The 13395-nt window shown below is 42.8% G+C and overlaps 1 protein-coding gene across 1 annotated transcript in view; it reads left to right on the top strand.

Annotated features, from left to right (window-relative positions):
* The first annotated feature begins 11109 nt into the window (after positions 1 to 11109).
* ELOVL6 (ELOVL fatty acid elongase 6) overlaps positions 11110 to 13395 on the top strand; it is a 69284-nt gene continuing 66998 nt past the window's right edge. Inside the window, exon 1 of the mRNA XM_075286786.1 lies at positions 11110 to 11393. Within this exon, the coding sequence (XP_075142887.1) occupies positions 11305 to 11393 (89 nt within the window). The 5' untranslated portion in view covers positions 11110 to 11304. The remainder of the gene's footprint in view (positions 11394 to 13395) is intronic.

The raw sequence follows: 13395 nt of genomic DNA, 5'->3' as shown, positions 1-13395 counted from the left end.
ATCAAGCGCTACAAAGAAACTGGCTCACCTGAGGACCGCCCCAGGAAAGGAAGACCAAGAGTCACCTCTGCTGCGGAGGATAAGTTCATCCGAGTTACCAGCCTCAGAAATCGCAGGTTAACAGCAGCTCAGATTAGAGACCAGGTCAATGCCACACAGAGTTCTAGCAGCAGACACATCTCTACAACAACTGTTAAGAGGAGACTTTGTGCAACAGGTCTTCATGGTAAAATAGCTGCTAGGAAACCACTGCTAAGGACAGGCAACAAGCAAAAGAGACTTGTTTGGGCTAAAGAACACAAGGAATGGACATTAGACCAGTGGAAATCTGTGCTTTGATCTGATGAGTCCAAATTTGAGATCTTTGGTTCCAACCACCGTGTCTTTGTGCGATGCAGAAAAGGTGAACAGATGGACTCTACATGCCTGGTTCCCACCGTGAAGCATGGAGGAGGAGGTGTGATGGTGTGGGGGTGCTTTGCTGGTGACACTGTTGGGGATTTATTCAAAATTGAAAGCATACTGAACCAGCATGGCTACCACAGCATCTTGCAGTGGCATGCTATTCCATCCGATTTATGTTTTTTTTATCCGGACACAAAGTCGGATACGCAGGACTTTGTGTTTGGTTAAAAAAAAAACGGTTTAGCTGCGGACAGGTACAAAACGCTCATGGGCGCTCACTTTTCAAACCCATTCACTTGAATGAGTTTGAAAACTGACTGCCAGGTTTCCGTCCCCTGTTTTGTAAAGTTCTATTGTTGTAATGTTCTAAATGCTAATAAGTTTGAAATTCAAATGTTTACCTATCATTATTACCCAATAGCTGGGGCCCCGGAACATCATGATAGTGGTCAGGGAAAGCCTGGTTCCCCAACCGCTATACATACTGCCAGGGCTGCTTTAGCCATAGGACCAACAGTGCACTTACATCAGGACCTATGGTAGCAGGGCTCCCTTTGGACAGCAGAACAATCTTACATTTGCTGTCCCGCTGTTCAGGGCAGTGGGTCTGAGCTACCTGAACTCACCGGCGTCCAGAGGACACCGATGAGTTGAATCCAGTGATGAAATGGGGAGCCGTCCACTCCTTGCTTCATCATCCAGCCGCTTTCTTTACTCTCAGTGTTCGGGGAGTAGGAGTTGCAATGTAGTGACATCACTTACATCACACCCGTGGTTCATAGTAGACTCCAGGACCAGAGATAGGAGTCCCCTGTCCAGTTTCTCAGGGCAGAAGACAGAAACCCAACAGGATAGCTTAAAGTGTGCACGGGCACAGCTGTGAACCCACCCATATTTTAATTGCTTGACAATTGAATACAAAAACTGAATACAAAACTTTTGCTTCTTATACATTATGGTTTTTACATGAGTTTAACATATACACAGGGAAAATACTTAGTATATGCATTGAACTGATTTAAAAACTGTATGCAATTGCTTGCACCCTAGTAAACTATTCCATGTGGCAGAAAACTGATACTTGATACCCCTATAAGGAAGTTCTTTTAGCCTCTCCTGGGTAAATGGGGGCCTATGGATCAATTACCATATGAATCAGGAGTTTTTCTAATGAATATGGAAAACGGACTAACAAATTGTAGCATGAATCAAATTTTACCTGACTAGGACTAGAGTTAAAGCTATCAGATATTTGGGAGGTGCAGGTCAGTTTTCAAACTATAAGCCTACATTCTGACTGCAACACATTTGTGCTCCTATATTCCATTTAATGGAAAAACTAAACTTTTATTTCCTATTGGCTTCACCTCCATGGGTAATTGTAACATTTCTGCCTGTTCTGGTCTCTGCGCCACCCTCTGCTCGCATGCTGCGGCGCAGGCGGCGTGTGCAGTTTGATAACTTGCTTAGAGTTTTTGGTTACATTGTCTGAACACTGTCCTATTCCTTCACCTTGTTAATTGATTTTCCACCACACCCATCTCCTACACCTTCATTTCCCTCTGCTCCTCTAAGAGTTAAGTTTTGTTTTGCCCTGTGATTGACAGCCTGCCTTCCTATCAGGTTCAGGGCAGGCTCTTCCTCCCTATTTATTCTTGGTTCGCATTCACATTGGTCGTTGCTATTGCCTCGTGCTTGCAGGCTTTTTCTCTTGCTGTTTATTCTTGTATTCTGATTCTTGACCTCTGGCTTTCCCTATTGACTACCCTTTTGGATATCTATTTTGACACTGCATTGCTCGACTGTTACCGTACCCTGGCTAGCTGACCTCCCTTTGTTGTTGTTTTTCTTGTCTGCATTTTGTGTTTCACGTACATAGGAAGGGATCGTCTCCAAGTTGCCGCCTATTACATAGGATAGGACTAGGCAAGCATGAAGGGACAGTGGGGGGCTTCACTGTCTCTTGTGCCCCTTCCCAGGGTTTCCAGCAGCTACTGGGGAATTGCTGCTCCTATTGCAATTCCCTTACAGTAATGCAGTGCTTAGGGCTCATGTGCCCCCCACATAAGTGTTATAGAAAACTTTTATAGAAAACTGTCTCGCTAGTGAATAAAAGTTAAGATTAAAAGTTACTTAGAAGTGAGGTGACAGCAAAAATAGACTTACAGAAAGAAACATAAAAACGTCTCCTAGGAGGACCCCTTGTTTCATGTCCTAAACCATGGTTTCTTAAGCCAATTAAGGTTTCAGCAATCAGAACGTCCTTATGATGACAATCACTCTAACAGTAAAATTAGCATAACAATACATGTGACATTTAGTTAACGCTAAAAAACATAATGTGGTCTAAACATCAGATTTGTCTCCCTCCAAGGCACTGTGTCAGGAATCTGAGTGTAGTTGCTGTTGCTTTAAGGTTACTGTGCCAACCTGTGAAGCTACTGCAGTCTTCAGGCCTCCCCTATGTTGATCCAATTAGCAGGAGGGATATTTAAACCCTCTGCCTCTTCATGCAGGTGTCTGCTATTTGATTGCGCTTAGTGAGGCTTCCATATCCTGATTGATTTTGCTGGATTGCTCTATATTGACATTTGATTTGTTCCTGGATATCTGTTTGTCTTTTGATTTTCGCTCTGTAGTTACCTCTTGGACTGATTTATGGCTTGGACACATTCAGTCTCCTGATTCATCGTCCTGGTTTTGATCTGCCTTGTAACTTTATTGTGGGTTCTGGTTTGACTTCAGTTTATCAAGCATTTATTTCTTATCTAGGTTTCTGTGGTGATAACTTGGGCCCCAAATTCAACACAAGTTCATCAGGCTTTGTGGCTGAAAGTGTTTGTGTGCCTAGGATCTATCTCTCAGCGCTGTGTGAGATTGCAACAGCTTTACTGCCCTCTGTTGTCAGCGAGTTCCTGCAATTTCTTAAATTTGCTCCACAGACACTATCACAAGACAGTGCTGATCTTAATATTTTGACCAATATTTCCAAATTATGCCTTAACCCATGGTTTCTGGACTTGGTAGTTTCTAAGTAAATAGATTAAAAGTGAATATTCTTGAAAGGAAGATAGTAACAAGGCCATATATGAAAAATGTCAGTAATAAAGTAAAAGCTATAACATAATGTAATACAATATATTAGCAATTGATTATTACTATAGACTATAATGATTATAGACAACCAAATATTACCACCATATAGGAGTTATATATTATATTCTCTCTCTATCTGAACATACAGTGGGGCAAAAAAGTATTTAGTCAGTCACCAATAGTGCAAGTTCCACCACTTAAAAAGATGAGAGGCGTCTGTAATTTACATCATAGGTAGACCTCAACTATGAGAGACAAAATGAGAAAACAAATCCAGAAAATCACATTGTCTGATTTTGTAAGAATTTATTTGCAAATTATGGTGGAAAATAAGTATTTGGTCACCTACAAACAATCAAGATTTCTGGCTCTCACAGACCTGTAACTTCTTCTTTAAGAGTCTCCTCTTTCCTCCACTCATTACCTGTAGTAATGGCACCTGTTTAAACTTGTTATCAGTATAAAAAGACACCTGTGCACACCCTCAAACAGTCAGACTCCAAACTCCACTATGGTGAAGACCAAAGATCTGTCAAAGGACACCAGAAACAAAATTGTAGCCCTGCACCAGGCTGGGAAGACTGAATCTGCAATAGGCAACCAGCTTGGATTGAAGAAATCAACTGTGGGAGCAATAATTAGAAAATGGAAGACATAGAAGACCACTGATAATCTCCCTCGATCTGGGGCTCCACGCAAAATCTCACCCCGTGGGGTCAAAATGATCACAAGAACGGTGAGCAAAAATCCCAGAACCACGCGGGGGGACCTAGTGAATGAACTGCAGAGAGCTGGGACCAATGTAACAAAGCCTACCATCAGTAACACACTACGCCGCCAGGGACTCAGATCCTGCAGTGCCAGACGTGTCCCACTGCTTAAGCCAGTACATGTCCGGGCCCATCTGAAGTTTGCTAGAGAGCATTTGGATGATCCAGAAGAGTATTGGGAGAATGTCCTATGGTCTGATGAAACCAAACTGGAACTGTTTGGTAGAAACACAACTTTTCGTGTTTGGAGGAAAAAGAATACTGAGTTGCATCCATCAAACACCATACCTACTGTAAAGCATGGGGGTGGAAACATCATGCTTTGGGGCTGTTTCTCTGCAAAGGGGCCAGGACGACTGATCCGGGTACATGAAAGAATAAATGGGGCCATATATCGTGAGATTTTGAGTGCAAACCTCCTTCCATCAGCAAGGGCATTGAAGATGAAACGTGGCTGGGTGTTTCAACATGACAATGATCCAAAGCACACCACCAGGGCTACGAAGGAATAGCTTTGTAAGAAGCATTTCAAGGTCCTGGAGTGGCCTAGCCAGTCTCCAGATCTCAACCCTATAGAAAACCTTTGGAGGGAGTTGAAAGTCCGTGTTGCCAAGTGACAGCCCCGAAAACATCACTGCTCTAGAGGAGATCTGCAGGGAGGAATGGGCCAACATACCAACAACAGTGTGTGCCAACCTTGTGAAGACTTACAGAAAACGTTTGACCTCTGTCATTGCCAACAAAGGATATATAACAAAGTATTGAGATGAAATTTTGTTACTGACCAAATACTTATTTTCCACCATAATTTGCAAATAAATTCTTACAAAATCAGACAATGTGATTTTCTGGATTTGTTTTCTCATTTTGTCTCTCATAGTTGAGGTCTACCTATGATGTAAATTACAGACGCCTCTCATCTTTTTAAGTGGTGGAACTTGCACTATTGGTGACTGACTAAATACTTTTTTGCCCCACTGTACCATACAAGGATTCTCATTTTTTGTTCCCGCCCTTCCAAAAGCCATAACTTTTTTTATTTTTTGTTAACAGGCATATGAATGCTTAATTTTTTTGTAGGATACAGTCCTATGAAAAAGTTTGGGCACCCCTATTAATCTTAATCATTATTAGTTCTAAATATTTTGGTGTTTGCAACAGCCATTTCAGTTTGATATATCTAATAACTGATGGACACAGTAATATTTCAGGATTGAAATGAGGTTTATTGTACTAACAGAAAATGCGCAATATGCATTAAATCAAAATTTGACCAGTGCAAAAGTATGGGCACCTCAACAGAAAAGTGACATTAATATTTAATAGATCCTCCTTTTGCAAAGATAACAGCCTCTAGTCGCTTCCTGTAGCTTTTAATCAGTTCCTGGATGCTGAAGGTATTTTGGACCATTCCTCTTTACAAAACAATTCAAGTTCAATTAAGTTTGATGGTCGCCGAGCATGGACAGCCCGCTCTCAAATGATCTGAAAACAAAGATTGTTCAACATAGTTGTTCAGGGGAAAGATACAAAAAGTTGTCTCAGAGATTTAACCTGTCAGTTTCCACTGTGAGGAACATAGTAAGGAAATGGAAGACCACAGGGACAATTCTTGTTAAGCCCAGAAGTGGCAGGCCAAGAAAAATATCAGAAAGGCAGAGAAGAAGAATGGTGAGAACAGTCAAGGACAATCCACAGACCACCTCCAAAAAGCTGCAGCATCATCTTGCTGCAGATAATGTCACTGTGCATCGGTCAACAATACAGCGCACTTTGCACAAGGAGAAACTGTATGGGAGAGTGATGAGAAAGAAGCCATTTCTGCAAGCACGCCACAAACAGAGTCGCCTGAGGTATGCAAAAGCACATTTGGTCAAGCCAGCTACATTTTTGAAGAAGGTCCTGTGGACTGATGAAACAAAGATTGAGTTGTTTGGTCATACAAAAAGGCGTTATGCATGGCGTCCAAAAAAAACAGCATTCCAAGAAAAACACTTGCTATCCACTGTACAATTTGGTGGAGGTTCCATCATGCTTTGGGGCTGTGTGGCCAATGCCAGCATCGGGAATCTTGTTAAACTTGAGGGTTGCATGGATTCCACTCAGTATCAGCAGATTCTTGAGAATAATGTTCAAGAATCAGTGACGAAGTTGAAGTTACGCCGGGGATGGATATTTCAGCAAGACAATGATCCAAAACACCGCTCCAAATCGACTCAGGCATTCATGCAGAGGAACAATTACAATGTTCTGGAATGGCCATCCCAGTCCCCAGACCTGAATATCATTGAACATCTGTGGGATGATTTAAAGCGGGCTGTCCATGCTTGGCGACCATCAAAATTAACTGAACTTGAATTGTAAAGAGGAATGGTCCAAAATACCTTCATCCAGGATCCAGGAACTGATTAAAAGCTACAGGAAGCGACTAGAGGCAAAAGGAGGATCTACTAAATATTAATGTCACTTTTCTGTTGAGGTGCCCATACTTTTCCACCGGTCAAATTTTGATTTAATGCATATTGCACATTTTCTGTTAGTACAATGAACCTCATTTCAATCCTGAAATATTACTGTGTCCATCAGTTATTAGATATATCAAACTGAAATGGCTGCTGTAAACACCAAAATATTTAGAACCAAAAATGATTAAGATTAATAGGGGTGCCCAAACTTTTTCATAGGACTGTAAATTGTGCTTCGTAATGGTACAATTTATTATTCCATACTACGGAATATGATTTCTGAGAAAACAAATTTATATGGATATTTTTTGCATTTTACCTACTAAACCCCCCCCCCCCCCCCAAAAAAAAAAAAAAAAAAAATTTGGTATTTGGTAATTTGGTATCTCCGTGATTGTACTGACTCACAGAATACAGGTAAGGGCTCGTTCACATCTGCGCCCGGTGTCCGTTCTGCAGGTTTCCGTTTCCTGCACAAAACAGGTGCAGGAGACGGAAACCTGCAGGACTCTTTCTCACCCATTCATTTGAATGGGTGAGAAAGCTGTCCGGCCATGAGCGGCGGTGAGCATTTTATGCTCTCCGCCGCAAAATTGTTTTTTTTAATCTGGACACAAAGTCGGACATGCAGTACTCTGTGTCCGGATTAAAAAAACCGGTTTCGCGGCAGAGAGCATAAAACGCTCACCACCGCTCACGGCTGGACCCGGTCTGTGCATTCCGTCTTCTTGCATGCAGAAGACGGAAAGCACAGAATGGAGACCCGAACGCAGGTGTGAACCTAGCGTAACAGTGAATGCTGTAAAAATGAAACCCATAAGAAAATGGAGCAAATGTGTTTGTTTCCAGCTTCCCACTACATTGCACAAGATATTGAATGGTGCCATCACAAAGTGCAATTTGTTTTGCACACTAAGTTATCATGTAACCCTGTGAACTGAAAAATGAAAGAATTATGGCTCTTTGAATGCGGGGAGGGAATAACAAATATGTAGAAACAAAAATTGGCTTGTCCTGAAGGGATTAAATACCCATTTGTCCATCATAATAGTACAGCACATGTTTGCAAAGAACTGTCCCCCATGTTTTGGCCTTAAAGGGATATTCCCATCTCCAGAATCATATATAACCCTCTCTCTAAACAGACCTTTCATTTTTCAATTTTTACTTACCACCAACTGTTTTTCATACAGCTGCATGAGGACTTATTTTTTGTGGGACTGAATGTTATACTTCTTAGTGGTACCATTTAAAATGATGTACAATTATGGCATGGCCTGGACCTGGATGTGAGTGGATGTGGTATGTGAGAGCTCCAGCATTTTCTGAATATCGCTGGGACTGACACCGCTGTACACCCTGCTCATGGGGAAGAAACTAGCCCATACTATCCCTATGTAGCCCCTGCACCTCCTGCTGCTCCTACACAACCCACGATTTTTTCATACCTTTAAGGGGGCATTCACTTGATGTAACGTGGTGTCTGCAAGCCTGACATGGCGTCCGAAAACCAACAACCTACGCTCCAAATATGTGCTCCTTCATATCTGCTCCTTGCTGGCGCAGGCTGGGCACAACATATTGGGCACTGAAATGGCATATCTCTGGAAAATTTGCAATTTTCACTTTTTATTTATCAGCTGCACATTAATTTCTGGAAATTAAATTAATGCAACACTCAAGGGTTAAAAATGCTCGCTATTCCACTTGATAAATCGCTTCATGGGTGTAGTGTCCAACATGGGGTCACATGCCTGTGGATGCCACTTTATAGGCAATTCAGCAGCTCTGCAAAAGTGGCATGCTGTCCTAAAACCAAACTGTGTTCCAAAAACCAAAATAGCGCTCCTTCCCTTCTGTTCCCAGCTGTGCCCAATCATTAGTTTATACCCACAAAGGACATTGTTAAGTACATTATCCTGGATACACCAGTGTCATACATGTGGCATAAACTGCAGTTTGGGTACACAGCAGGGTGCAGAAGGGAAGGAGCACTGTGGCTTTTGGAACGCAGACTTAGACGTTTGGTATCTGGACACCATGTCATGTTTACAGAGTCTTCAAGATGCCATAAAAGTGGATTCCCCTAGAGAGTGACCCCATTTTAAAAACTGCACCTCTCAAAGAATTTATTAGGGAGTGTAGTGAGCATTAGTATCCCGGGCGTGAATGCACAGCGGATGGTGAAGAGTGAATATGTAAGCTGTGCGGAGTACATTGCAAACACCAAACCTACTGCCTACTATTTCCCCAGTAGCTTCTATTATTGGGGGGGGAGGTGTCAGTCTGGGGGTCTCTTCTATTGTATTTTCTCTTGTAAACTGTAAAACTGGTCTGTACCCTGATATATGCTCGCACCGCTTATATATTCCTGTCCTGCCGCAGCCAGTTGAGTTCTAATGATTTGGCGATTTTGGAGGTTTTTTGTCTTCACATTATTCAAGCTATACTTTTTTATTTTTGTGTTAATGTGGCCATATAAGGGTTTGTATTTTTGCAGGATGAGATGCATTTTGTAATGACACCATTTTTGGGTGCCTACAACTTATTGACTATATACTGTATATCATTTGATATAGGAAAAGGGAATTTTGAGGATTTATTTATTTATTTCACACACTTTATAATTTTTTTTAACATTTTTCATTTTTCCTATTAGAACATCTGGAACAGCAATACTCTGATTGCTGGTCCAGTACTAGTACTAGTCTATAGGAGGAAGTGAGTCTATGCAGACACATAGACTCACTTCCTGCATCACGGCAGGATCAACCAGGTACTCGGGCGTCTTAGCAGCCCGGGGTCACTGGCCAGACCCCAGATACATAAAATGCATCAGGGCACCCCCCCATCTCGCCACGAGGGGTGCCCAGGGAGTCAAGAATATCGCACAACCCCTTAGGCTGAGTTCACACTGAGTTTTTTGGTCAGGAAAATGACTCAAATTCCTCCTACAAAAAACGCCTTACCATAGGACTGTATATGGTTATGACCAAAAAACTCTGTGTGAACGCAGCCTTAGATGCGGCGTACATGTTTGTTCGCTGCATCTAAGGGGTTAAAACCACCGATCGGAGCAGAGCTCCAACTGAAGGTTAGGGTCCATTCACACGGAGTAACGTGCCGCGTGTTGTGGCATGTATACGGCGTGTGATACTTTGAGCGCCATAAAAGCTCCCATTGATTTCAATGGGAGCCTGGTATATGCTGCGTTATTTTGCGGCCGTGATTTTGCGGCGCTCAAAGTATCACATGCCGTATACGTGCCACATCACGCAGCACGTTACTCCGTGTGAATGGACCTAGTGGGGAAACTTGTCCCGGCTCTTGGCTGTGTAACACAGCCGGGTGCCAGGAGTAACGTCATTACCGCTCAGTAATAGTACTGAGCTGAGCGTGAACAACATTCACGCAGTGACGCACTACTGAGCAGAGTGTTAAGGGGACGTTAACATGCAGGTATATAATACTAGCTTATAGAGGTTAATGAAGTGGTATTGGGGATACAGATAAAAGGGGTAGTACTGAGGATATGGACATGGGGAAAGTCCCATAGTAGCATAGGCAAGAGGGATGTAGAAAAAGGAGGATTGCTATTAGGCATGACGTAGTGGAGAAAGAGGGGAGAAGTTCTTAACTGATAAGTAAGATGGAGGTGGTGGTCAAAATTAGAGAAGTTCCATAATAAATAACATAGCACAGATCAGAGGAGAAGTTTACCTTTTAGATGGTGTCTCTTTTGGGAGTAAAGGCTGAATGAGCTCTGTATGAACGCTAACTGTGTTAAAAAAGGGGAGATGATGTCATTATGCAACATGATTGATGACGTCATCACATACAGACTGCCAATGCTTTCCATGCTGGATCGCATTGGAAAATTAAGAATATAAAGAGAAATAGGGGCCTAAAGTGAGACTAGAGAATAGCTTAATCTGCTCACTGCTATTCCCTATATATTTGTATTCTCTATATTTATTGATCTTTTGGTGTCTTTTCCAGCCTGATGAAGGGTAATAACCAGAAATGTTGTATTTATAATAATATTAAATTATTAAGACGCATAACCCCTTTGGAGTGCGGTTCTATTTTCTTTCTTCTAGAATAGCAAATCTTTAATGTCAAAAATTGCTTTGTGGCAAATAAGGGATAAAATTAACAGTAATAATAAAAATGATAAGGGTATTATTGCTTTGTCTTTTTCAGTACAAGCACTAGTTTATTTGTATTTCTTTGGGTGAAATAAATGGGTTCTTCTGTATTAGACCTACAAGTCGAGGTGCTGGTGAGCACTGTGCTCAGAGATGTGTGGGTGTCAGGTGCTCCAGTGTAGCTAAGAGGCGGCTTTAGGACCGCAGCGCTGCAGTGCTGCCAGGGTGGATGCAGAAGAAAGGAGGAGGAGAGCCTGTGACCCGGGAGGAGGATAGGGCGAGGAGAGAGCAATGCTAAATCAAGGGTACAGTTAGAGGCACACAGACACCTAAAGAAGGGGATTGGGAGGAGGAGGTGTGTGTCTATAAGAGACTCTCAGGAAGGCTCAGGCTCACTCTCCTCCCAGGTATCAGCCAGCAATGAACATGTCAGTGTTGACTTTGCAGGAATATGAATTCGAGAAGCAGTTTAACGAGAATGAAGCGATCCAGTGGATGCAGGAGAACTGGTAGGTACCTTCTGATGTATGGCTGTGTCTCCTGGTGCTGGGCATCTCCCACGCACGTCCATAGAGGTAGGAGTGAGATGCGATTGTGTCCCTGCCTGCCTGCTGCACACTTATCACATGCCCGGTCTGTGCTGCCTGGACCAGGGCTACTGATGGGAGCAGGCCTTTCTGGGGTGCAGGGTGCATGCTGATGTGCCAGGGCCCTGCTGCCTATACAATGAATGGTCTTATATGGATGCAGCTATTGCCTGTTGGATACACAGCAGGGCTTTATACTGGGTAAGAGGGCCTAAGCTGTAATAAGCTAATGGCCATTAACCCCTGAACGGCCGCAGCACCATCCCTTGTAGCCCTGTGTGTTACTAGATGGATGCCTCTATTGTGTACTGCAGGGGTTAATTTCCTGTAGAGTGTGATAGATTGTCAGCCTCCTGGGGACAGGGACTGAGGGGACTGCATTCTGTGTACAGTCATGTGGAATATGTTGGTGCTGCACCCATTCAGCTCTATAAATGCTGGTTATCGCCTATTTCTATACATGGTATCATTTTCTGTGCATGTATACAGCTGGTTGTTGGCTCATTGGCGGGCTGTGGGATGCTCGGTGTAGTCATTGACCTGTCCTTCCTCTTGCTGTTGCTGTGCTCAGAGACATATGTAGCACGTGTTACTGCTCATCTAATGGCTCTTGGATGGAAGAATAAGATGCTCACATTTGTACAGTAGATTCTAGGCATATACATGTAGTTGTAGCCTGTGCCACTTTAGTCACTAAAATCGCATGGAAAAAATCTACATGATGTAAGACACAATGGGACCAATTTTTTATTTTTGTTACGACTGGTCATTTAGTCAGCCAGTCTTATTGGAATGAGATGCAGCAAAATGAATTAAGCTCTTACACTTCTTGGTTGGTTCATGCGCCTGATGTTAAAGTCTAAACTAACCAGGGGCTAGTGGTGTTTGCCACCAGTTCTTTGGCACAACAAATGGTACATTGCAAATGGTACTTTCTGCTTTTTAGAAAAGTGGCACGTCAGGCACAAATACGACTGAGGTCCAAAAATTGCCCCTTTTTATCTCCCATCTCATGCCTTAATTGTATGGTACAGTCTCCTTAATGTAGGTATGCAGTCATGACTCTATGGCTAGGTTCGCATCTAGACTTCGCCACAGAAAACCCAGAAAATCGGAGGCGAGACGTCCTGCATTGAGGACTTTTCTCTCTGCTGGCAAAAAGTTAGCAAGCAGACATGTGGCAATGAATGGTAGGCAAGAACCCCTTATCAAAAAGTGAATTCATTTCTGAGATTTTTTTAAATGCTGAAGATGCAAAAATGTCTTATAGATAAGAGAAGCATAGGCGGGAAGTGGGCCGAGGTTCTGAATGTTGGTTGGCTGTGTGAAGCGTCAGCACACAGGGTCAGTCTTTCTATCTTGGGTCTATAGACCCATTGGGGGTGATGTCCCTGGCTGGCATGAGAGGTACCTAAATTATTAAAAGCTTTGGCTCTCCCATGTGCTAGAAGTCTACACCTGTCAGGAGCTGGCATAGATTTCATGTAGAATTCCAGAGAACTGTAAGTTTGTCGTTGAGGCGTTCTCACCCTATTCTGGCAAGCAGAGTGTAGAAGAACAATGTGGTGCATCTTTAGCTCAAGAAAAAGCTGTTCGCTAAAAAATGTGCCATATTTACAGAAAAGTGGCGTAAATAGGTTAATACATTTCTCCTTCATGTGTTACAGTAGGGCGCATCCATGAGGCATTTTTATTCCACAATGCTCTACTTTGGGATTCTGCCATGGAGAGTTGGGAGGGTGCAAAATGATGAGGATTCTGAAGCGGATATCCAGCGTGTGAACTTACCTTTACAGCCATTAACATCAATAGGAAGTTTGGGTGGAATTCTCCTGAAGGTTGGGCAGGACACCCCTGTCTTCCACTAACTCATTTTGTTAAACTAGTAGAAAAAGCAGTGCCTGCCTCCTATTAGAATGAATGG

Source organism: Leptodactylus fuscus, chromosome 1 (assembly GCF_031893055.1).
Source record: "Leptodactylus fuscus isolate aLepFus1 chromosome 1, aLepFus1.hap2, whole genome shotgun sequence".
NCBI lineage: Eukaryota > Metazoa > Chordata > Amphibia > Anura > Leptodactylidae > Leptodactylus > Leptodactylus fuscus.
The sequence above is the reverse complement of the archived record's forward strand: the minus strand, read 5'-3'. Positions and strand labels throughout refer to the sequence as shown.